A 22732-nucleotide genomic window follows, 5' to 3' on the forward strand; every position below is an offset into this window, starting at 1 on the left:
AAAGAATGGTTTCCTCCCCAAAGCATCTTGGCAGAGGAGCTAGAGAGTTAGATCCAGAGGAAGAAGAGTCTCTGGGTACTTCCTGGTTGTGTGACTAAATAGAAGTGCCTTCAGCTCAATTTTCTCACAATAATGATTGAAGTCCCTATTTCCCAAGGTTGACGCCATGCTAAAATGAGATCATGTCCATAAAGGGCCTGGCAAACATAAAAACACTATAAATATGGTGGCAACTTCAGGAAACTGGAGAACTTGGAAGAATGAATTGCTTCAGAGGAAGCATGACGGAGGATCAGTATATGCCTGAAATATTTCAGCATAATTTTGAAAGGCAAGACTCAGTATGGAAAGGATTGATTGTGGATTACTAGAATTAAAAAAGGCATCCAACAATGGATGGGGCTAGGGGATTGTGCTGGCCTCCTTCTTTAATTTCTGTCCTGTGCATCTCCATTGGCTTTTGGAATCTTAAATATCCAGTGACTAGATAATTTAAAATTGATCATTTAAAAAAAATAAGACCCTACAACCTTATTAGGTTGAATCAAAATGTTAGACAATTGTGGAAATGCATTCAGGGGGAGCAGAAGGGGAAGGAACAATACATCACGCCCGAACCTTCCATTCCACAGTGCCCCAAAGAGGTGATAGGACTTCTTACATGAGTAATAGATAGCAGAACTGGGGAGTTTGAACTTTAAATTTAGTGTCATCTTGTACCTTCATCAAATTATTGTTTTATTCTGGGTATTGTGATATGTAAATAAATAGATAGATAAATAAAAAGAGTATAGAGATAGAGATAGAGATAGAGATAAATTATAGATAAAGATGACCACTCATGGTAATGGTTTGGATGGTTTGGATGAATCCACACCAAATGCAATTTGGTAGAATGGAAGATCCTTGAGGGCAAGAACTGTTTTTTTTTTTTTTTTCCTTGCCTCTGTATCTCCAGTTAACACAGTGTCTGGCAAAGAGTAGCAAAGGTTTAATAAATGCTTGGTGAGTTGAACTCAATGTATTGTTTCCAAATCACTGGATCTTGGGGTAGATATACAAGCACCAGAAGCACAAACGACCCCTACACATGAATGGCAGTACAGACTCCACACTTTCTACTTCCACCTCATGGTCTTCTCTAATTCATTTTACAAATGAGGAAACTGAGGCAAACAGCATAAAGTGACTTGTCCAGGATCACAAAGCTGGTAAGAGTCTGAGACCAGATTTGAACACAGAAAGATGCCCTATGCCTTACCCTACGTGGTTTGAACAAAGGTGCCTCTATGAGATGATCCTAGAATCAAGAGATCACAGATGTGGAATGAGATTATTATGTCCAATACCCTCTTCTACAGAGGAGAGGAAAGAAGTCCCAGAAAGGAAGGATGACTTGCCCAAAGTCACTTGGATAGAACATGAAAAAGCCAAGATTTGAATTCAGATCCTCAGTCTCCAGGTCGCTAATACATCTTAATCCCAGATTCTTCAATTCCCTTTTTAAGATAAGTAATTTATTTAGAGCTACTTACTTAAAATCAAGCCAACTCCATTGGCGAGGGATCCAACCCAGGCTGTCGTTCCTTTTCCTTCATGGAAAAGATCCAGCCACTGGATGTATAAGACTCCAACAGCCAGTGGGGATCCATAGGACAGAAACTGAGTAAAAAAGGAGGCCAGAACAATCACCCAGCCCCATCCTCCATCGGGTGGCTTTCGTAATTCCATCATTGAGTGAAAACAGGAGGTGGCTCAGCAGCAGGTCCTAAGCAAAAATGAAAGCACAAAACAAAAGGGACATTTAGAACTTGGTGTGGGTTATGTTCACATTGAGCTGCCAATGCATTCATTCATTCATTCAACACCAGATATACAAAGACAAAATGAAAAAGAGCCTGAGCCTGCCCTCAAGGAACCTACACTTTCCTGGAGGGAAACAAATAAATATAATTTAGGCAGGTAGAATATAGGCCAGTGTAAATTAAGAACATTTCCTCTCTTCTACTTATATAAAAGACATATGGCAGGGATGACAACATGGGAATCTTTGAGCTCTTCATTCCAAGGCATGATACTTTGAGAAACTAAACTTAACTGGGATCTTCCTCTTCATAGTTTTCTTGATGCAATCAATCCCTCATCCCCTGGCAACTTTGGACAAGACTTGAACCTAAGTCCTTTGGCCACAAGCCAAATGCACACACTATAGATTCCACCAAAAAAGGCTATTTCCTTCCTGCTGGCAATATTAAAGATGAAAGATTTAGAACAGGAAGGAATCCTGGAGGTTCAAAGGCTGAACCAATCAAAAAGCATTTATAGTGAATTTCCAAGGCTCTGAGGGATGCAAAGGCAAAAACCTCAAGAAGCTTCCATTCTAATTGGGAGACCACATGGATAGAACATATCTAAGCAATATACAAAACACGGAGAAAGCAAAGAGAGCCTTGGAGAGGAAGGTAACCCATAGCTAACCAAGAAGGGGGATCAGGAAAGACCAGGAATAGAAATTCACAGGATTGTAGATCAGTAATAATGTTTGTTTGTCCTTCATTTTTGAAGAAGACCACGACATCAGGGAGGTGATGCCACGACAGGCACATGAATTGGATTTGAATGAGGGGGGCTGTGCTAAGTCACCAACCTCACTTTCTCTTCCAGAGTCATCTGGGTCCAGTGACCAGATAGGAATCAGGATGCCTGGAGATGGCCCTGGATGCGAGGCAATCAGGGCCAAGTGACTTGCATAAGACCACACAGTTAGTAAGAGTCAGGTGTCTGAGGCTGGATTCAAACTCCTGTCCACTTGACTCCAAAGCCAATACTCTATCCACTGCACCACCTTTCTGTCATAGATCAGTGCTAGAAGGTTAACAGAGGGAGAGAGTCGTCTAAGAATCTAATAACCCCTAAATCACTGAATAGGGACCAGAAGGTCCTCTTTATCTCTTCCATACCCTGTTAGTACAATTTGTCATGCTTTAGTACACTCCTCAATCCTACATGATCCCTTCTCTACTGTTTCTTAGAATTGGTATTAAATGAAAAGTAAGAAGTTCCATCATCATCACTCTGAGCTTCCAGTTAAGAAAATTCCCAATATTTAGGCAAAGGCTTGTCTCAATTTCAATTTATATTCACCTTTAGCTAATCCTTGCCCTCTTTGTGGTTGAGACAAGGATTCAGACTACCAGAAATTTTCAGGTAAAGAATTAATGAGAATAAATAATGGTATCTTATGGGGTGCTGGGTAAAGCAGTGGAGAGAGTGATCTGAATTTTAAAGTGTCCTTGGACACATACTAGTCATGTGATCCTGAACAAGTCACTTAACTTCTTCCTCAAGTGCAAAATGGACAAAACAATAGCACCAGTGTTGTTATGAGGGTCAAATGAAATAAGAATTATAAAGTCAGTGTCTAGCATATAGATAATAAATATTAATTAATAAATATTAGCTAGTGTATTAAGGGACAGTCTCGGGAAAGAGGAATTATGGAAAGAGTAGATTATTTGGGAGAACTTTTGGATACAAACAGTAGTTTCAGGTCATGTCTTCAACTCTGAGATGTCCTTAGAGTCAGTGGCAGCCCAGCCTTAGTTTTCCTTCTCCTTTTGTCTGTGCCTCTGTGCTGCTCATTCCGTTCAGCCCACTTCTTGAAGCACCCACTCTTTTTCAGTCTATTCCTTACTCTCTACTTCTCGATATTTCTTAACTCTCTCCTCCTTGACCCCCTCCTTGATCCCCCCTTTTGTGGGAATGGAAAAACTCCCACAGGTGCGATCCAACAATAGCATCTCTTCTCAAACTGTGAAGAAATAGAACTCCTGGGTTCTTTTGCCGGGACCCAAGTCTTACTCAGATGGTGAAGTACAAACATAAAGTACAAACAGTTAATAATTGATTGTGCCAACAATATTTCCAGAGCTATGCTCTCATTGGCATGGGTTATCTCACCAATGGTGCACACTCTCCCCTATCCATACCTTCTCAAATGTTTTTCCAGCAGTCTCCTGAAGAAGACGTGCCATCCCATATGGTCGTGCAGATCCCCTCTGGTTGTCTATTATCTCTCTCTCCCTCCCTACATGACTGGTCACTTCCTTGGCCAGTCACATATTTCCATGACAGATATCCTTAATTTTTCATAGATGCCACTGAAATCATGTTATAATTTTTTTCATGCTTTCCATGTGTTTGTCTTGGAAAATTCCAGATTCATTGTTGTCCAGCACTGACTGAAGAATTTTGTCATTAAAATGATTGGGGCTTCATACTAGGTAACATTTTGCCATTGTTAGAATTCTTGCCTGAGTTCCAAAAGGAAATAGAATCCACTTTCTTCCTCCTATCTAGTTGGGGACCCAACCCCCATCCATCTGCATTGACAGTCCCACCTGGATGTGCCATCCATCAGATCACAGGCCATAGTCTGCATGGTCATTTTTCACCCATTTAGTCCAAATTCAATTCTTTTCTCTCTGTCACTGTTCTAGAACAATCATTTGTATTATGAAAGAGGAGAGAAGAAAGATACAGGGTGGGCAGGCTTAGGGTGAGGAGCAAAGAAGCCAAATGAATGAATGAATAGACCCTCAAGTGGAAGGTTTCCAGCTTAAGGCCCCAGCTGAGTTCCAATTCTGATTGGAAACATGCCAATTGTTGGTTGTTGCTTTTTCCAACCTTTCACCCCCTACTGAGTCTACTGGTATAAGATGTCAGAATCCCACATCAGACACGTTTTAATATACTCCTTCGTGTAGGGAGAAGCAGCCTAGTTTTTGATCCTTTGCCAACATAAATAACAGTGTGCCACCTCCTAGTTTTAAACCCGAGGTCCTATGTTTCCTTTCCAATTCATCCGGCAAGCAGATTCCAGAATAATCTTTATAAAACACAAATCTGACCACATCACTCTCTGGGTCAAGAATCTTCACATGTATGGTGTTGACTCTGGAATAAAATAGCCACCCTTCAGATGGCATTTAAAGGCCTTCCCACTCTGCTTCCTGCTTACCTTCCCACGCTATATTACCTATTGCTTACTTCCCTTTACACACTCTGCATTCTAGCCAGAGGTCTCTCATTATGCTTTGTATTTGGCATTCCAGGCCCTACCTTGGCAAAAGCCTTGCCAAAGGCTAGCCTCCATGTACTCCCTCCTAGCATCTGGCTCTTAAGAATCTGGAGCTTTCTCCAAAGTTCAGGGGGTCACTGGCCACCTCCTGCTCCACCCCCCTCCACCCCAATGATGAGTGCTCCCTCACTTTTCAGATGATTATGTCTATAAACTTAGCTGTCCCTAATGCACATTATCATCCCTATAGTAGGTGACCATTAAAGGTTTTATGGACTGGAGAGCCTACATTTCTATAGACCTTTGAAGGACTTTTCTCCCCACCAAGTTGGGAGGAAGACCTCTATGATTGTCCCCCTTTTACAGATGGGGAGACTGAATCTCAGAGATGTTAGATGACTTATCCAGGTTCAAAGAGTTAGTGACAGAGCCTGGACTCCTGACTCCAAAACAAGTTTTCTCTTTATTTCTATCCTTCACCAGGCAAGATGTGAGGCCAGAGGATGGGGGTTTCCAGGAATGTTGAACTGGATCTCCTGTCACTCCCTTTCTTTCTTTCCTAGTCCCAGGACTGACTCACCCACTTCCCTTTCCATTGCCAAGAATTCAGAAGTTTCTAAAAAACCAACTTCTGTTTTTATTTTTCCTCACCTGGAAGTCAGGAAACTTTCCAGCCAGAGCTAAGATCTGAAGCAATGTCTGTCTGCCTTTCAAAGGAATGAGAATGCCCTCCCACCCCAATCCCTTTATCACTGAGGCAGGATTGAAGTATCTGGGGGCAGTGAATAGCTCTAAACTCTGCCTGGAGAAAGAGGAGAATGAAGAGATGAGTCAAATGCTGCCATACTGAGGGGTCAGGTCTGTCCTAGGATGAGGGGAAGAGGGGTAGGGGAAGGAACTCACCTCTTCTTTTCGACGCCACACCCAGCTTAGCTGCCTAAGATCCCACCTGAGATTGTCCTGGCTGATTTGAAAAGTAGAGGCAGGAGGGGGTGAATGGAGGCAGGCAAGAGGGCTAGTTCCAGGCAGGAGAGGGGAATGGGAGGGATATTTTATAATCTTATCCAAAGTCAAGAAGTCCTGAATTCAAACCTAGACTGTATGACCCTGGCAATTTGCAGAGAGCTACATTGAGATTTGATGGGCATAAAACTGACCAATCAGACTCAGCCTCTTAAACTTCTTAGCTGAGGGCAAGACCTGTCTCATTTTCACCTTCAAATCCTCAGTTTGGTTTCTAGAGTAAATAGCCAAGAACAAATGGCATATCAGTCAGTGGAGGTTTTTCTTCAGGCAAATTTACTTAATCCTTCGCCCTCCACCCTTGTGGCTTCTGAATGCTGTAGTTTATTCCAAACCTCAGATTCAACCTGCTACACTGGGGCTATCCTGATCTGACTTCAGCTATGGCACTCTCTTCTTCCTCAGTTACTCAGCATTTACTCCTCTGGGTCCAGTCTGCATTCCTACAAATAGAGGAGAAGCATCCTGAGGGCAGGCACTGTTCCACATTTTACTTTGTAGCCACAGTTTAGCACAGTGATAAATGTTGACTTTGATCTTAAATTGAACTGAAATGAGAACTGAGGGAATATCCATGACCAATCATGAGAAAAAGTCACCCATTTACTGGGCTGTCTCCCCAGGCTCACTTTGGCTAAGTTATTTATGACAGCCTTGTATGATGAACCTCAGGACATGGGAAGCGTTAGCAATGTCAGAGGGGAAGGAAGCTCCCAAGGCATCCAATCTGCCTGCACCAGTAGCTGCATTCAGGTCCTCTGGCCTCGGAGTGAAGAGTGCCCAGTAGGGGGAGCTCACCCCCACCTCCCCAAGCAGCCTATTCGGCACATGGTCCCCTGCCTCTAAGAGAAGACTTCTCAATAGAGGGAGTCCACCCCTACATCCCCAGGGAACCCATTCTGTTGGGGAAAGCTCTCACTCATGGCATGGAAGTTTTTCCCTACCTCAACTTTAATTTGCCTCTTTGCAAGCAGGAATTATTGTTCCTGGTTCCATCGGCTTGGTAACCTCACCCCCTCCCTTTTCCAGCTCCCTTTTCTTGGGTCTTCCTTCTTTCGATTGTAAGTTCCAAGAGGCCAAGGGCTGTGCTTTTGCTTTGTCCTTCACATAGAAGCAGCATTTAATAAATGGTTGTGGCCTCCTCCACTGGATGGCCTTTTATATATCTGCAAATAGCTACCAAGAACAGCTCCTCCCCATTACAATCTTCTTTCCTTTAGGCTGAACAACCTCAATTCCGTCAACCAATAGGGAAAACCCTTGGACTAGATGGCTTTCCGGACCCTTGAACATTCTCCAGCTGACAATTAGCCCTCCTAAAATGTGATGCCTAGGAAAGAAGATGATACTTCATGAGGAACCTCCAGGATACTAAGACCCCCAGATATGAAAAGAAAACTTTCTGATGATATACTCACAGCCAGTGAGGTTTCAGGAAGAATTCCTAATTTGATTTATTGCCCCAAAATCTTTTTTCATTTTTGTTTTCATTCCAGACACATCTATGCTCTTTGTTCAAAGTGCCAATAATGGGTTAACCCAATCTACAGAATTCTGGGGGAATTTGTCTTCAAATTGCACCAGGATTTTATAAGGATCTAGGACTAGAAAGAACAGTAGAAACCAACTCCAAATTGTGCAAAGAAGGAATTTCCCCATGGCTAATTAAAAAGTGGAGGGGCACTGGGTAGATCCTAGTTCAAAAGGGATTTTGCCCTGGTTGACATCACAACCTTCCTACTAAGCGTAGTCATAACAGAATACTGCCTAGATATGACTAAGGAGATCTTTATCATCTACATTGAACAGATAGTCTTAGGGAGCTATCCAAGGCCTTGAAGTTACCATAATTTGCAAAGGGTGTGTGTTAGGGATGGAACTAGAGTCCAAGTGTGTCTGACTCTGAGTTCATCATTCTATCAACTATGTCCCATTGCCTCTCGAAAAGAACCTTAGTTATTTGAAAACAGTTCTTTTGCAATTTCATCACACTTTAGTCCTAAGAAACAGTCTAGCACAGACACGGGATAGAGTTCTGGCCTCTGACTAAGGCAGAGCTGGGCTACTGCCACAGAGAGCAGATGCTTCTCTGCATTGGTAAAAGTTTCTTTTTTTAATGTTGAAATTACAGATCGCTTTTTTAAAAAGTAAAACAAAAATGTCTTTTCTGATATACTATTCCTAAACAAGAGGAGGAAAATAGACTGAGCTGGAAGAAACCTTGAAGATCATCTGGACCATTCCATACCTACCCAGAAATTCTATCTAACCCATTCTTGACAAGGGGTCATCTACTCTCTGCTCAAAGACTTCCAATGTTACCTAACCTCTCAAGACAACTCACTCAACTTTAGACTTGATATAACTTCCCTACTACTTCCTTCCTCCCTCCCCAGACACCCCTGCTCCTGCTGGGCGGGACCTAGGAGAAGGAGCCCAAATTTCTCACCTGAGCCCTCTAAAGTGATTCCCAAACCCTTGCTGCTTCTTTATCTTCAGACAGGTAAATTGAAGACAACAATGAAGTATAAGGAGGGAAGGAAAATACTGGAGAAAACCCAGATCACTAACAAAATACAGTCAGTGTTCCACTTCTTTTTTTTTTAATTTTTTTTTTGCAAGGCAATGGGGTTAAGTGGCTTGCCCAAGGCCACACAGCTAGGCCATTATTAAGTGTCTGAGGCTGGATTTGAACTCAGGTCCTCCTGACTCCAGGGCCAGTGCTCTATCCACTTTGTCACCTAGCGGCCCCAGTGTTCCACTTCTAAATTTAAGATTGCTGAAACAGATTCTTCATTCTTTTCAATCTTTTGAAGGGGAAAGTTGCAACCCTCAAAAATTATAAAAATGCTAATTCAGTTCTTGCTGTTTGTTTTAATTCGGAAATAATATTTTAAAGGAACAAAAAGGCTTGTATAATTGAAATTAAAACTCTAGATGAAAATATCAGCTTTTCTGGGAAGTCATCAAAAGAAATCAATGAATATAGAATTACTGCTATTACTTACAAAACAGATAATATATGCAAAGTTTTGCAACTTTAAAAGTCTATGTAAGCATCAGCCATTATTTATTTTCATCACTTATAATAATCATCGCTTAGCCTTCTAATGTTAATGTTATCATTTCTTTAGGTAGTTATCCTCGATGCATCTATTTTACTTATCTTATAACTGTTGTATTCCATCATTTTCTTCTGGCCTGTGCCCCTGAAGTGCTTTGAGTTAAAATGAGTCTAAATATTTAGCATTATATTTTTAGTTAAAAGTGTATAAGCCTCCTCTGGAAACTACCCCTCCTCCAACTTGCACTCATAGACTGTTTCCAGAGTATGAGTGTGTGGCTTCCCCGAAGTTCAAGATACTCCGTAGATCTGCATGTGTAAATCTATAGCTCATAATCCCCCATCAGTAAGATTGCCTACAATGGTCAAGCATGAGACATAATTCAAAGGGAGGGCATTTACGGAAACGAAATTATCCGAACAATAATAACACTCTCATATAACCATACATGCCTCAGTGGAAAAAGGAGGCACACCTATGTAGACAATGATAGAGAGGCACACACTTGAGTAAAACATGTGGTCGAGGCTAGTCATACCCCAGCGCCAGAGTCCTGATGCCTTTTTCCCTCTTTTGGGTGTCCTGTCTTGACTCTAGATTGATCCCTAAAGAATACATCCTGCTTTCTAAAAGGCCATAAGGGATTTGGCCAACCTTTGACCAGTCAATGACTAGCTGTTCCACAATTTCATTAATTCTCAAGGAAGAACTTCAAAAGTCACAGATAAAATCATGTAAACCTATATTTGAAAGTTATTTAAAACTCTCAATGTTTTGTCCTTCGTTTTTCAAAGAGCACAACATCAGAGGGGTGATGCCATGACAAGCCCTTGAATTGAAGTGAGGGGGGTGGGGCTGTGCTTAGTCACCAGCCTCACTTTCTCCTCCAGAGTCATTTGAGTCAGGATGACTGGAGATAGCTCTGGATGTGAGGCAATCAGGGTTAAGTGACTTGCCCAAGGTCACACAATTGATTAGAGTCAAGTGTCTGAGGCCAGAATTGAATTCCTGTCCTGACTCCAAGGCCACTGAGCCACCTAGTTGGATGTTCCTTTCAGTGCTTAGCTTTTGTAATAGAGAAGAATCAGGTGAAGTTTGCCACCAGGATTTCCTTTATATTTCAAGTTTGGGACTTAGTCTTTTGGTTCCAGGGAAGAATGACCAAGCAGTTAATTTTTAGCAAAAGTTAACTCCCAACAAAGATGAAAGGTGTGATGCAAATCATTGTCCCGATGTATCCCAGGTGGAAAGAATCCAAAAGATGAGAGTTAAAGATGGGAGAGAGGCTTGAGGGCAGAGGAACTGAATTCCCATCTCAACTCTGCCCCACTTTCTAGGTAATCTCATGTAAGTTTGACCTCTCTTGGGTATAGTTCTTTTCCAGCTATAAATCTACTGGGGTGGAAGTCCAGAAGTGAACTAAGAATTTTGGGACAACCTATCAGACAATTATCCATAAACATTTATTAACCCTGTATGGTCCTATGCTCTAAAATATACAAAAATAAGGATGAAGAAAAACTGAGGGACCAACTGGGAAACTGACATGCTTGCTCTGGGTTTCTTTGAAAATTTGGAATGTGAAGATATATTGGGGAAGGAACCGGGTGGGAAAAACAGGTCCATTAAAGGGCACTTACAAATGGAGCCATTAAAACATCCCTATTTATGCCCATATCTGAACTCCCAAGATTTGAATTTTCTCCAGAGAAAAGCAACATCAGAATGCTCCAAAGATCAGAAGAAATTAGTTGAAATCTCTCTGCTGGTGACTTTTTTTTTAAGCCAACTATGGTCTAGAGGGAAAGGGCCAAGGGCTGGGATGGTAACCAGAGGCTTGTTGTCGCTATGTCCCTTCTCCCATGGGGCATTTCCCCTGTGTTCCTGCAGAGAAGGGTCACATGAATGCCACTATTAGATGTGGCAGATCCCCAAAAAGCTGCCCCATCATTCCCTAGCTAGAAAATAACAAGTTTATTTCTTCTCTTGGGGCTCCAGAGGGTGAAAACTTCAATCCCAAGACAGAGTGCAGAGAAGCGTCTCTGTGTCTCCCTCTCTGGGATTTCAATGGGAACAGTCCCAAAGAGCCAGAATCCTCAGGGCTGTGAGCTGCCCTGGCCAAAGGCAGCCAGCTGGCTCACCCCACCCCTGCTTAGCCTGAGCTCTCACCCCAATAAGAGGCCCTTTGGAGAGGAAGAACCCACCACCCCTGTGTAATCCTAACTATAATAAAGGACCCAGCTCATTCATCCAGTTTACTGAAATATGGACACGCTTTTCAATTCTGTCGGAATTTAAAATAAAATAGGCTATTTTAGGAACTCCATTGTTTTCTTTCTTTTCATTTTTGTTGTTGTATTCCCAAGCTCTGGCAATCAACCAATCAGCAAGTATTTATTAGAAGCTTGTTATTCCCCAATCTTTATGCAATGAACCAGGGAGAAAAAGAAGCAAAAACAGCCCCTCCCCTGAAGAAGTTTACATTATGAGACAATATATACATTCAGAGTTATCCACAGGACGCAGACAATTTTGATACAAGGTAATCTTAGAGGAAAAAGCATTAGAATCTGAAGAGACCAGAAGCAGCATCCTGCAGAAAGAAATGTTTGAGTTGATTCTTGAAGGAAACCAGGAGGGAGGGAGGACATTCCAGACACATAAAGAGATGGAGATGGGAGATGGAGCATTATGTGTGATGAGCAGAAAGAAGGCTGATAATAAAGTTTCTGATCACTGGGAAGGTAAGAAAGGACCAAGCTGTAAAGAATTTCAAAAGCCAGAGGATGAGGACTCAGCACAGTGTCTGGCACATGGAAGCATTTAATACATGTTTACTTGCTAATTCTATATGCATCTTTGCCAAGAAAATCTCAAATGGGACCACAAACAAAAAACTTCATAGGTGATCCTAGAGGAAATAGTCACAGGACTCCATTGAGTAAATGCTGATGATGATGTTTATCCTCTGTTCTCAAGGAAGACCATGACATTAGGATACCATGACAAGCACATGAATCGGATTTGAGTGAGAGGCTGCTGTGCCAAGTCATCAGCCTCATTTTTTCCTCCAGAGTCTTCTGGGTCCAGTGGCCAGATATGAAGACAATTGGAGATGGCCCTAGATGTCAGGCAATCAGGGTTAAGTGACTTGTCCAAGGTCAAGGCTGGATTTGAACTCCTGGCTTCCTGATTCCAAGGCCAGTGATCTATCCACTACAGCTGCCCTCCACTGAATAAAAAGATGGTGTGGCCAGACTTGTGTATTAGGGAAATGACTTCAGCAACTGTGTGAAGAATGGAAAGGAGTGGGGAGATACCTGTGACAGGAAGGTCAATGAGAATTCAATTGCAATGATTTGGGGATGAGCATTGAGGGCCTGACTAAGATGGCAGCTTTGTGAATGGAGAAAAAGGGTCAGATGTGGAAATGGAAAGAAGACTTGGATCGGATATAGTGGTGAATGAGAGGGAGGAGTTGGGAATGAATCTAAGGTTGAAAAACTGGGTGACTAAAAAAATCTATTGATACCCTTGGAAGTAAACAGCAAGTCTGGAAACAAGAGGAGTCTGGAAGAAAAGATGAAAAGATGTTTGGGCCATTTTGAGTTTAAAGATGACAATGACAAATCTATTTCAAAGTGTCCACAAGAACCATCGGTAATGAGAAACCAGAGCTCCAGAGAGAAACTGGTTCTATATGTAGATCTAAGAATCATCAACATAGAGATAATAATTAAGCCCATGGGAACTGATTGCCAAGTGCAAGAGTACAAAGAGGTCTGACACTTAGTGTACAGCTACAGTCAGGGGTGTAACACAAATGATAAGGAAGCAAATGAAATGAAGGAGGATTGGTCAAATACAAATGCAACCCACAATTAGTTGAGAAATGGAGAGAAGACATGATGGGGCAGGATAACCCTTTACAAGTGAATTATGAGCTGTCCCATAGAAAAGATATTAGACTGGGTTAACTTGACCCCAGAGAGAAGAACAGAGGGTGACAAGAAAGGAAGTTGATAGGGGAAGATTTTGGCATAAAATGAGGGAAAATGTTCCAACAATGAGAGCATTCCCTCAAAAGGAAATGGGCTGCCAGTGTAGGCTGTGAAGGCCCCTTCACTGGAGGGATCCAGGAGGGTCACTCGGAGGCAAGATGACAGATCCGATGAACTGTTCAGACATGTATTTGACCAACTAGCTTTGGAGGTACCTTCAAACTCAAAGATTCTGAATCAGTAAACACTCGAACACCAGCTCCCTTACGTAAACTCACCACGTGTCCCTGTCCTCCTGTCATCCTTAGGGAAACTATTTTCTTCTCTCTTTTTTTTAACATAAGGATAGAGCTGAACCTATGATATCACTAGAATTGGCAGATCCCAGGTGAGGAAATGCCTTTCTACCAATGCAGATTAGCACCAGGTTAGCCATCTTAGAAAGTAGACTGAGGTCAAAACCGTGTGATTTGTCCAGGCTCCCAGAATCAGAGGTCGAATTTGAACACAGGACTTCCTAACTGTAAGAACAGCTATTATACCATAACAGTACCCCTATTTTTAAAAGTATTTTAATGAATTATTCTAGAAATGAGAATACTTCTTCACATCATCATTGACTTGTATTCCTAGAAAATACCAAACCAGGTAAAAAATAGTCAGAAGAAATTTTGAACATTTTAGGAATCTTAGGGACTGATTAATTGTCCAGTATTATGCATCTTACTTAGGACCTTTCTTTGCCTTGAAATCTATCCTCCTTTTTTAGCTAGACTCCCATAGTTACTCATTCATTCAAGCTTTTTTTTGTTGTTCCTATGACCCCACCAGTCTCACAGACTAGATTGTTTAAGTAAAAAAATACAGCATGGGTTTGTGAGTGTGGGGATGTGATCATTGAATCTCTCTCTTCAGAGCCTTGAACAAAGTCAGGTCTTGCAAGTATTATCTTGACCAAAGAACAAATTGTGTTGAACAAACAAAAATCATGAAATTGGAGAAAATGAGTGGGCCTGGAAGATGACCCCCATTGGGATAAGAAGGAGGAGGCTGGCTTTGAGGCCTGGTTTCTAAGAACAAATAGCAGGAAGAGTCAGATCCAAGATCTAGCACTAAAACCTTTTGGTAGGACCATGAAAAGAAAAGCTAACTGTTTTGAGAATCTAATCACTTCGCATGTCCTCTATCCCTTAGACTGTGAGCTCTATGAGAGCAGAGACTGCTTTTGCCTTTCTCTATATTCCGTTCTTAGCACAATTAGAGGCAGAGAGTAGGTACTGAATAAATGAATGATGACTAACAGATCTCTGGCTTGATTAGAATTCCAGGATCCAGGTCATCTTTTCAATGACTAGAAGTTTCATAGGTAGGAAAATGTGTCTTTGAAAGATTGATAAGAGGGTAATTAGCAGGGAACACAGAATGATTTGTTGTTCTTCCTCAAATTTCACCACTGATATGACAACTTGTCAATCTCCTATGAAGGGTAGCTATCTGAAGAAGACTATTGTTTTCATTAAAGTTATAGAAAAGCAAAAAGAAAATTTACACTAAAAATTAAATTTTATTCCTCAAAAATGTGGGCACTTAAATCACTGTTTTAAAGAGAGAGCTGAATGATAAAATATTTCCTATTTCTTAAGCAATTTAAGGATTTCAAAACATATTTCAACTGTGAAGTTGGGCAGTGCAAATTATTCATATCCCTGGCTTTTTTTTATCATGGGGAACTTGAAGTTAAGAAATGTCTTAAAACTTTCTCATGATCACATATCGCCAATCTGAACCAATAATCAAACCTAGTTCTTCTAGCTTCAAATTTATGACATTTCCCACTATACCTACACCGTAGTAATGATTTTATATCATTAGATTATCAGAACTTAAGGTCATGGATGAGAGGTCCTCAATGACAATCCAACCCCCCTCATTTTTCAAATAAGGAAATTGCCCCCCACCCACCCAGGGGGTTAAGTGACTTGCCCAAGTTCACACAAATGTTACTCAACAGGGCAGGATGGGAACTCATGGTCCCCAGCTCTAAGAATCAATATTCTTTCCATAGATCTCTATGCTGTCATCAAGTCCATGAAATTTAGACCTGAAAGGACCCTATTAAACATAGCAATTTATAGTCCTATTGGGTAATGGGATCATAGGATTAGGAATCTAACACTAAACTCCCTCATTTCACAGATAAAGAAACTGAAGAAGAGACAGAGGTATCAGGAAATAATTCTCCTGTCCTTTGAGAAAGGCATTTGAAATGAAGGGGATAAGCAAAGACATCACCATGACTAACTAAAGATCATCTGATTCAATACAGATCCGACCTCATGTCCAAGATCACCCAGTTAGAATGCATATGAAGTCAGGTCTTCTTGGCAATCAGTCCACAGCTCCATTCGCAATACAAGACTGCCCAATTCTTGACAAAAACCAGAGATCTTTCCCACACACTTTTGGCATTCTGGACTCAACATTGTTTTCAGGGTCTGCTGACCTCTCCTGTCCAGTTTTGTTTTGCTGTTCATCACAATAAGATTTGTATTATCTTTTTTCTTCTCCCTCTGAAAATATACTTGTCTATTTAGTTAGGCCATTGCTTCCTTCCTCCCAGCCACTTCCATTCTTGGTATCCCAGCCAAAACTGATCAGGCAGATTTGCTTGCAAGAAACCACACTGACGTAAGGCTAAGGGCAGATTCTGTGGCATCTGATTCAACCAACAAAAACAATTTTACATTTGAGGAAATGGAGCCTCAGAGAGATTAAGAGACTTGCCCATAATCTTATAACTAGTAAGTATGATAGGAGAGGCAATAGGATAAAGATTCAAACAGCCTTCCTGCTCCAGGTTCAACAATCTATCCATGAGTGTGTCCCAAAGCCTCAAGGGGACTTCTCTAGCTACTAACTACATCTGCCAGATTGCAAGTAGGTAAACTGCAGATTAGGCTGGTAAGCAAAATCAACATGCTTTTTGTTAGGCTAGAGTTATACTTGTGAACATTTTATTTGTACCTGGTTAGTTTTATCTCTACTTTTTTTTTTTATTAGAGGGGCCTATAAGCCAAAAATCCTTCAACTCATTAATCCAACTGAAATTCAAGGTTCTTTCAAAGTTTTTAATTCTTTTGTTGAAGAACAAGGACAAAATTTCAGGGTCAGTTTGTCAAGATCACAGAACCTTTGAGGCGCTATGTGAAGCGAAGCCCCTTAGATAATAACCCCGACCTTTTCTTGAAAGCTATAGTGAGGAAGTAACTTCTGTTTCCCGAGGCACCTGGTCCTCCATTTTATAAAAAAGATGCAATGTGTCCTTTGTTTCTGCATCACAATCATTTCTAGATATCATTCCACAACCATGGCTGAATGAGTCCTCTCTTCAGTTAAAAAGATATTTATTAGGTAACTGCTAAATGCTGGGGAACGGAAAGAAAAAAAAGGACACAGCCTCTGAGCTCAGGATGATTATGTTTTACCAGAATTCTTTTAAAATAGGGATTCTTATCCTATGGTTTGTGAACCCCTCCAAGGGGTCCCATGAAAATATTTCAGGGGGTTCGTGAATTGGGTGAAAAGAAAAAATACTTCTCCATCTTTCCTGACCTCTAATTGAAATGTTGCATTCCCTTCTATTATGAATCTAAACACGAAAATATATTCTGAGAGGGATTTCATGGGCCCAAGGGGGCCAGGAGACAAAATAAGATTAAGAAAGTCCTGGTTAGATCAGAGAAACATAGAGATGCCAAACCAACCAAGAGCACATAGTATTATAGAAGATGGGCCTTAGAGTCACAGAATCTACAGCTGTGTGACCTGGGAAAATTACTTAAGCTCTCCTACCTTATGTGTAAAACTGGAGCAGCCTAGATAGCCTCAGAAGGGCCTCCTGCCTCTAAATTTTCAGTTCTCCTTGGAAGAAGCCTACCTCTTCCTACCTGTGGTTTTGCTCTCTGGGGCCAAGCAGAATGAAAACAGCCCTGGAGTTTGGAAAAAGGGACCTAGGTTCAAATCCAAGTACTGCCTCATGACCTCTGGGAACTTGGGTAGTCACTTAACCCCTCAGTCTCCTCACCTGTAAAAAAACAAAATCCATGAATTGAGCTCAGTGACCACTAAGGTCCCTTCTAGGGGATAGCCCTTCAAATAGAAGGGAAAAGAATCAAAATTTATTAAGTTCCAATTTATGTCAAGCTATACTAAACATTCTACTCAGTATTTCTCTGTTCCCTACCAGTGTTCTCTTCTCCAACATCCCTGATTCCTTCATCTGATCATCACATGAACCAAGGTCAGGGGCCTTCACCATCGAGGCTCCCCTCCTCCCAGTACTCTACAACATGGTGATGGGCTTCCTAAAGCATGTGAGCCAGAATAAAAGCCAGTGCTCCAGTGGGGTCTCATCGGGCAGAGGCCAGGTCCATTTCTAAATATGCCACAGCACTAATAGCCGAAGTCTTCAGAGGGAAAGCAATTGCAAGTGTACCTGGTGGCCAATTAACACGGCTAATGCTTTAGATGATTTCGTGAGGGACCAGCTGTCCCTGGTTGACCCTAGGCGTGTTGCTTCCTTTCCTTGGGGCAGAAATTGAGACAGACTCCCAGCTCTGCTTCCCTTTGTTCACCAGGAGCTTATTTTCCAACTTTTTTTGGTGAAAAGAAATGAAAGCGATAGACAGATGACAAGAGGGGAAGTCACTTAAGGGTGCTGATCCTTACTCAGATTCCAGGCACTCCAATCCTTCCCACAAATATATGCCACAATATCAGTTTGACCCTCTGCCCTAATCTACATCAGCAACACAAAATGAGCAAAAAATAAATCTATCCCTTGACCTCAGAGATATTCTCTCTGCAGCATTCATTCATTCATTCATTCATTTCTTTCTTTCTTTAGGATTTTTGTAAGATAATGGGGTTAAGTGACTTGTTAAGTAAGTATTAAGTATCTGAGGTCTGATTTGAATTCAGGTCCTCCTAACCTCAGGACCAGGGCTCTGTCCCCTGAGTCACCTAGTTGCCCCAGCATAATTTATTTATCCAAGAATTTTCTATTGGGAGAGTGGCTATAGTCACAGAATATGCTGAAGGAGAAAGAAGAATTGGGTTGGAGGATCTGGAGTTCAAAACAATTTCTGAGCTGAAAGGGAACATGCACTCCAACCTGTCACTTTAAAGATGAGGAAACTGAGGCTCAGTTAAGATTAAGATTCAACAGTGATTCACTAGCAGAACCAGGACTAGAACCCAGGTCTCCCGACTACCCTCTTGTCCAGTGTCCCTGCCCTGCCTTCTTTATTAGACCCTGAAAAAAATGAAGCTTTCCCTTTTCAAATCAATCTGACCTGCTTGTCATTTCCCTGCTTTTGTGAAGACTACAGCCCTGCAACCCCCCACCCCTTCCTCATGTCCAGTGTTCATCTCCTTCTCTACCTTCGGGAATCCTTAACTCCTACCCAAAGGCTCAGCTCAAGTGCTTCCTCCTATAAGTCCTGTGGCTTTCCCCAGAACCAAGTTGCTGTTGCTCGCCCCTCCAAACCATCTATCTTTTCCTTTGTCTCTATTATCTGAGTCTGGTTGTATCCTGCCCAAAGGATGCAAGCTCATGGAGGGCAGGGACTTCCTTTTTATTTTTTTATCCTCAGGACCTCATGGAGTATTTAGCACACAAAACTATTGCTTAATAAAGATGTCCTGGCTTGAAAGGACTCTGTCCAGAACATCATAGCACAGTGAGGAGCTAGAGACTGCGCCAGAGTTAGATATTGTTCATAGGACAGGAAATGGACCCATCAGGAAGTTCTCCTGGCTGTTTTCTAGGGACACAATGTTCCCCACTATTTCCAGGCTTTCATTCATACTTATCTTTATCCTAACCACCCTTGAAGGTCTACCTTCTTTGTAAACAAAGTCCCCACTCTTTCCAGTTTACTGGAACTTCTCTTCTCTAACTCCATGTACTCTGAGAACTAATTGGGATGGGATGGCCAGGCTTTTCCTCAGGGTAAGACTATTGAGAGGGTGCAGACTTGACCAGAAGTCCTGTTCTGGAGAAACAACTGAAGATATCACCTATTTAGCATAAATAATTAAAATTGGAAGCTCCAGTGGCTTCGTCTTCTCAACAGACACACTTGGGTGAGCTTTTCCCAGCAGCTACACTCTTGCTATCTGCAGTGACCAACCCAAACAGAGGTCTCTCACGGTTTCTGGGGCCACTCTCCCCCTTCGGCTCATGTTTGTGCCATGGCTTTAGATGCAAAAAAATCACAAGTCATGACCACATATTGAGATCATATTTCCAACACTAAGCTACTTAGCACTTGAATATATGAGACAGTGCTGATCCAAGTAAGGGGGCAGAAATGGAGTATGTGTCTGCCAACCATTGCCCAGCTTAGCTAAATATGGAGAAACTGCAACAGGTTGGTCAAGGGATGAGGAGTTTTCAGTTTGCAAAAGTCACAAGGATATCTATCAAAGGGAAGATGAGTGTTGGGATTTCCAAAACAGGGACAGAAATAGGTACTAGACCTATGATGACAGAGCGAACTTCCAAATGAGCAAATGATCTGCACCAATGGAGGTTAGCAACTTCTCTGCAATTTGTTTTAGAGACTTAACCAGAGAGCACTAAGAGATGAAGAGGAGGCCCAGCCTGGGGGGGTGGGGTGCTTTAGCCCAGGTCTTTCAGTTCTCTTCCCTGCTTGCAGTTTGTCCTACCTATCTGAAATGCTAAACCGTCTGTGGGTGAAGGCCAATAGTCTTTTCTTTTTCTTTTCTAAAAGCTTTCTCCCCCCCAAAATGTGAGCTCCTTGAGGATAGGGGCCACATTTCATTTTGTTTTTGCATACTCAGGTTTCCAGCCCAGTCCCTTGAACACAGTGCAGGCTTCCCAAATGCTCACCAGTTTGAATGGAATAGACAAGCTATGCCCAATAAATGTGAACTGGCTGATCCAGTTCCTCTTTTTTTTCTTTAAGGTGTAAACCCGGGGTTTTTGCAGTAGGAAGTAAAATGACATGTCCATTGTCAAGCAACTAAGAAGGAGTCAGAGGCAACACTTGGACTTAGTCTTCCCCTTTCCAAGGACACAGCCACAACCAAGTGATGATCAACTGATCCCCAAAAGTTAGGAATGTAATTCCTGATTTTCACATCTTTGAAGAAAGGGCACCACCACCAGCAGCAACAATAATCAGACAATTTCCAGATAGACTGAAAGGAGAGATGGAGAGGCTTCTCAGAACAAATCATCTCTTCCCCTTTGTTGGTTTGTATTTCTTTTAGAAATTTTAAATTTGAGCCGAGTCCCCATCTCCAAGGGACCAAAAGACATTTGGAAAAAGATGTCACACGGGCATGTTAAATTCAACATGTCTCAAATGGAATTATCTTTCTTAGCGGGCACCCTGGAGCCCCTAATCACCCAGGTTCTAAACCTTATTGTCATTCTGGACTCCTCACTCACCCTTACACTACGGATCCGAGCTGCTGCCAAGCCTTGTGCTTTCTAGTTTCACAAAGGTGCCATGAGGCCTTGCTGGTGCAGGTTCTGATCACCTCTCACCTGCTAATTGGCTAATTTCTCTCTCCCTCACGTCTCTCCCCGCTCCGTTCAGCCACCAAAGGGATCTTGCCGGAGTCCTGGACTGACCATATCATTGCCTACTCTATAGACTCCAGTGGCTCCCTATCTTGCCCAGTGTCACATATAAAATCCTCCGTCATTCCAAGTCCTTCGTAAGCTGTTGTTCCCACACCACCACCACACAAGAGCACACCCACAAACACACTTTTTCCTTTTTGTCTTCTTGCACCTTGCCCAGTCTGATCCATATCTAGGCACTGAACTCAGATGACTCGGAGGAGCAAAGTGAAGCTGGTGACTTTGCGGAGTCCTCCCTCACCTAAACCCGCTTCCCCAGCATCACCTCCCGGATCTCCGTCTTCCTGGAGACCTGAAGGGTCGTCAGCAACTCTACGACACAGTGACCCAGTCCTCCCTGCTCTTCCTCAAGTAAGAACGTCCCCTGTGAACTGACTGCTTCCTAAACCCAGCAAGTGCCCCCTCCTCAGCTCACCCTCTGGGTTTGCCTCATTCGGATTAAGGCAGCTCAGACCCCACTCTCTTCAGCCCCTTCCCCAGTCCCTCCCGCCGGCTCCTGGGCCTTCTCCCTGATAAATCTCCCCTTTACCCTCTAGAGTTCATATGTGTGTATATATATATATATATATATATATATATATATATATATATAGAGAGAGAGAGAGAGAGAGAGAGAGAGAGAGAGAGAGATTTACTGTTTTGTATATTATATAGAGTTAGATTTATTGTTGCATATATGATTGTATACAGTTAGATTTATGGTTTTGTGTCTTATACAGTTGGAGTGTTTTATAGATTATATCGCATGCAGTTATAGCTATGGCTTCATATGTGTAAGTGTGCATGTCTCTAGGGACTGAGCTTTTGCCTCTGTATCCCCACATGCTCAGGCGTCCCGTGTAAGCCTCATCCATTCCTCCTGGATAAGTAAGGCCCCGGTGCCCCTTTCCTTACCCCCATCTCCCCCTCGCCCTAGCCTAGCTTTTGGTGCCACTGCAGGCGGAGGGGCAGGAGCGGCGCTGCCTCAGTTTCCGCAGAGGCTAAGTCTCCGCGCATCACTTTGCCCCCCCAAGTTCTGGGCCGGGGCGACCGCGAAGAGCTTTCTTCAGGCCCACGAAGCCGCCCTCCCCCACGTCCCCTGGGGGCCTGCGGGCTCCCTTTGCCGGACTCGGGAGATCGCGCCCGCCGCTCGCTCCAGCTCGCATCGAGAAAGGCCAAGTGTCCCCGGCGAGCCGGCGCTTGGGGCGAGCCCGGGTGCAGTCAGGTGGTGCCGGCCTCACCCCGCCGCGCTGGCCGCCCGCTCAGGCCTGGCCCCAGCCCGCAGCCCCCCGGCCCGCGCGCCCCGGCTCCCTCCCGGCTCCCGGCCCCCCGCGAGCCCTTCCCGCAGCCCCCCGGGCGGGGAGGGGGGGCCGGCCTCTCCGGCCACCGGCGCCCCGAAGCCGGGGGCTTCTCGCAGTCTCGAGGCCGCCCCCGGGAAGGGCCGGCGGGGAGCCCCGACGCAACTAGTGGCGGCCGCACGGCCGCGCGCCGGCGCCCCCCGAAGGCGCCCCAGAAGCGCCCGGGGGCCGAGCGGGGGCCCCAGTCCCAAGCTGCAGCCCTGGCCGGGCCCCCGGGCTGGCGCGGCGGGGCCGGGGCGGCCGAGCTCCGCAGCCCTGCTTACCTGGCGACGCTCAGGGCCCGGGGTGCTGCTCCCGGAGGGGGCGCGGCCGCCCGGCAGTCGGCCCCGCCGCGCTCCGCTCCCCGCTGCCGGCCCCGCGGCCCTGCGCGCTGCTATTTATCGCCGCCGCGGGGGGATCGGGCCAGGAGGCGGCTGGAGCCGCGCAGCCCCGGCCCGCGGGGGCGCCGCGCAGCCCGGGGGAGGGGGCCGCCCTCGCCCCTCCCCCGCCTCGCCCCTCCCCCGGCCGCCGCGGCCAAGTTCTCCCCCTCCTTAGCCGGGCACCGAGGC

The 22732-nt window shown here is 43.8% G+C and overlaps 1 protein-coding gene and 1 long non-coding RNA gene across 7 annotated transcripts in view; one reads left to right on the top strand and one right to left on the bottom strand.

Annotated features, from left to right (window-relative positions):
* SLC16A9 (solute carrier family 16 member 9) overlaps positions 1 to 22530 on the bottom strand; it is a 65110-nt gene extending 42580 nt beyond the window's left edge. The window contains exons 1-2 of one of the 3 annotated variants that reach the window (XM_074232291.1): positions 22448 to 22530; positions 1536 to 1768 (exon numbers count right to left, since the gene is read on the bottom strand). In XM_074232291.1, the coding sequence (XP_074088392.1) occupies positions 1536 to 1734 (199 nt within the window). In that variant the 5' untranslated portion in view covers positions 1735 to 1768; positions 22448 to 22530. Of the gene's footprint in view, positions 1 to 1535; positions 21311 to 22447 lie in introns of those variants that run through there. The other 2 variants (XM_074232292.1, XR_012477686.1) reach the window with 2 other exon arrangements.
* LOC141520630 (uncharacterized) overlaps positions 1 to 22732 on the top strand; it is a 76730-nt gene that overhangs the window by 18035 nt on the left and 35963 nt on the right. For 2 of the 4 annotated variants that reach the window (XR_012477690.1, XR_012477689.1), the window contains exons 3-4: positions 20162 to 20451; positions 21008 to 21198. The exons of the other annotated variants lie outside the window; for them this stretch is intronic. This is a non-coding gene — a long non-coding RNA (uncharacterized LOC141520630). The remainder of the gene's footprint in view (positions 1 to 20161; positions 20452 to 21007; positions 21199 to 22732) is intronic. 4 annotated transcript variants of the gene reach the window in all.

This window comes from Macrotis lagotis, chromosome 4 (genome assembly GCF_037893015.1).
Source record: "Macrotis lagotis isolate mMagLag1 chromosome 4, bilby.v1.9.chrom.fasta, whole genome shotgun sequence".
In the NCBI taxonomy this organism is placed as follows: Eukaryota; Metazoa; Chordata; class Mammalia; order Peramelemorphia; family Peramelidae; genus Macrotis; species Macrotis lagotis.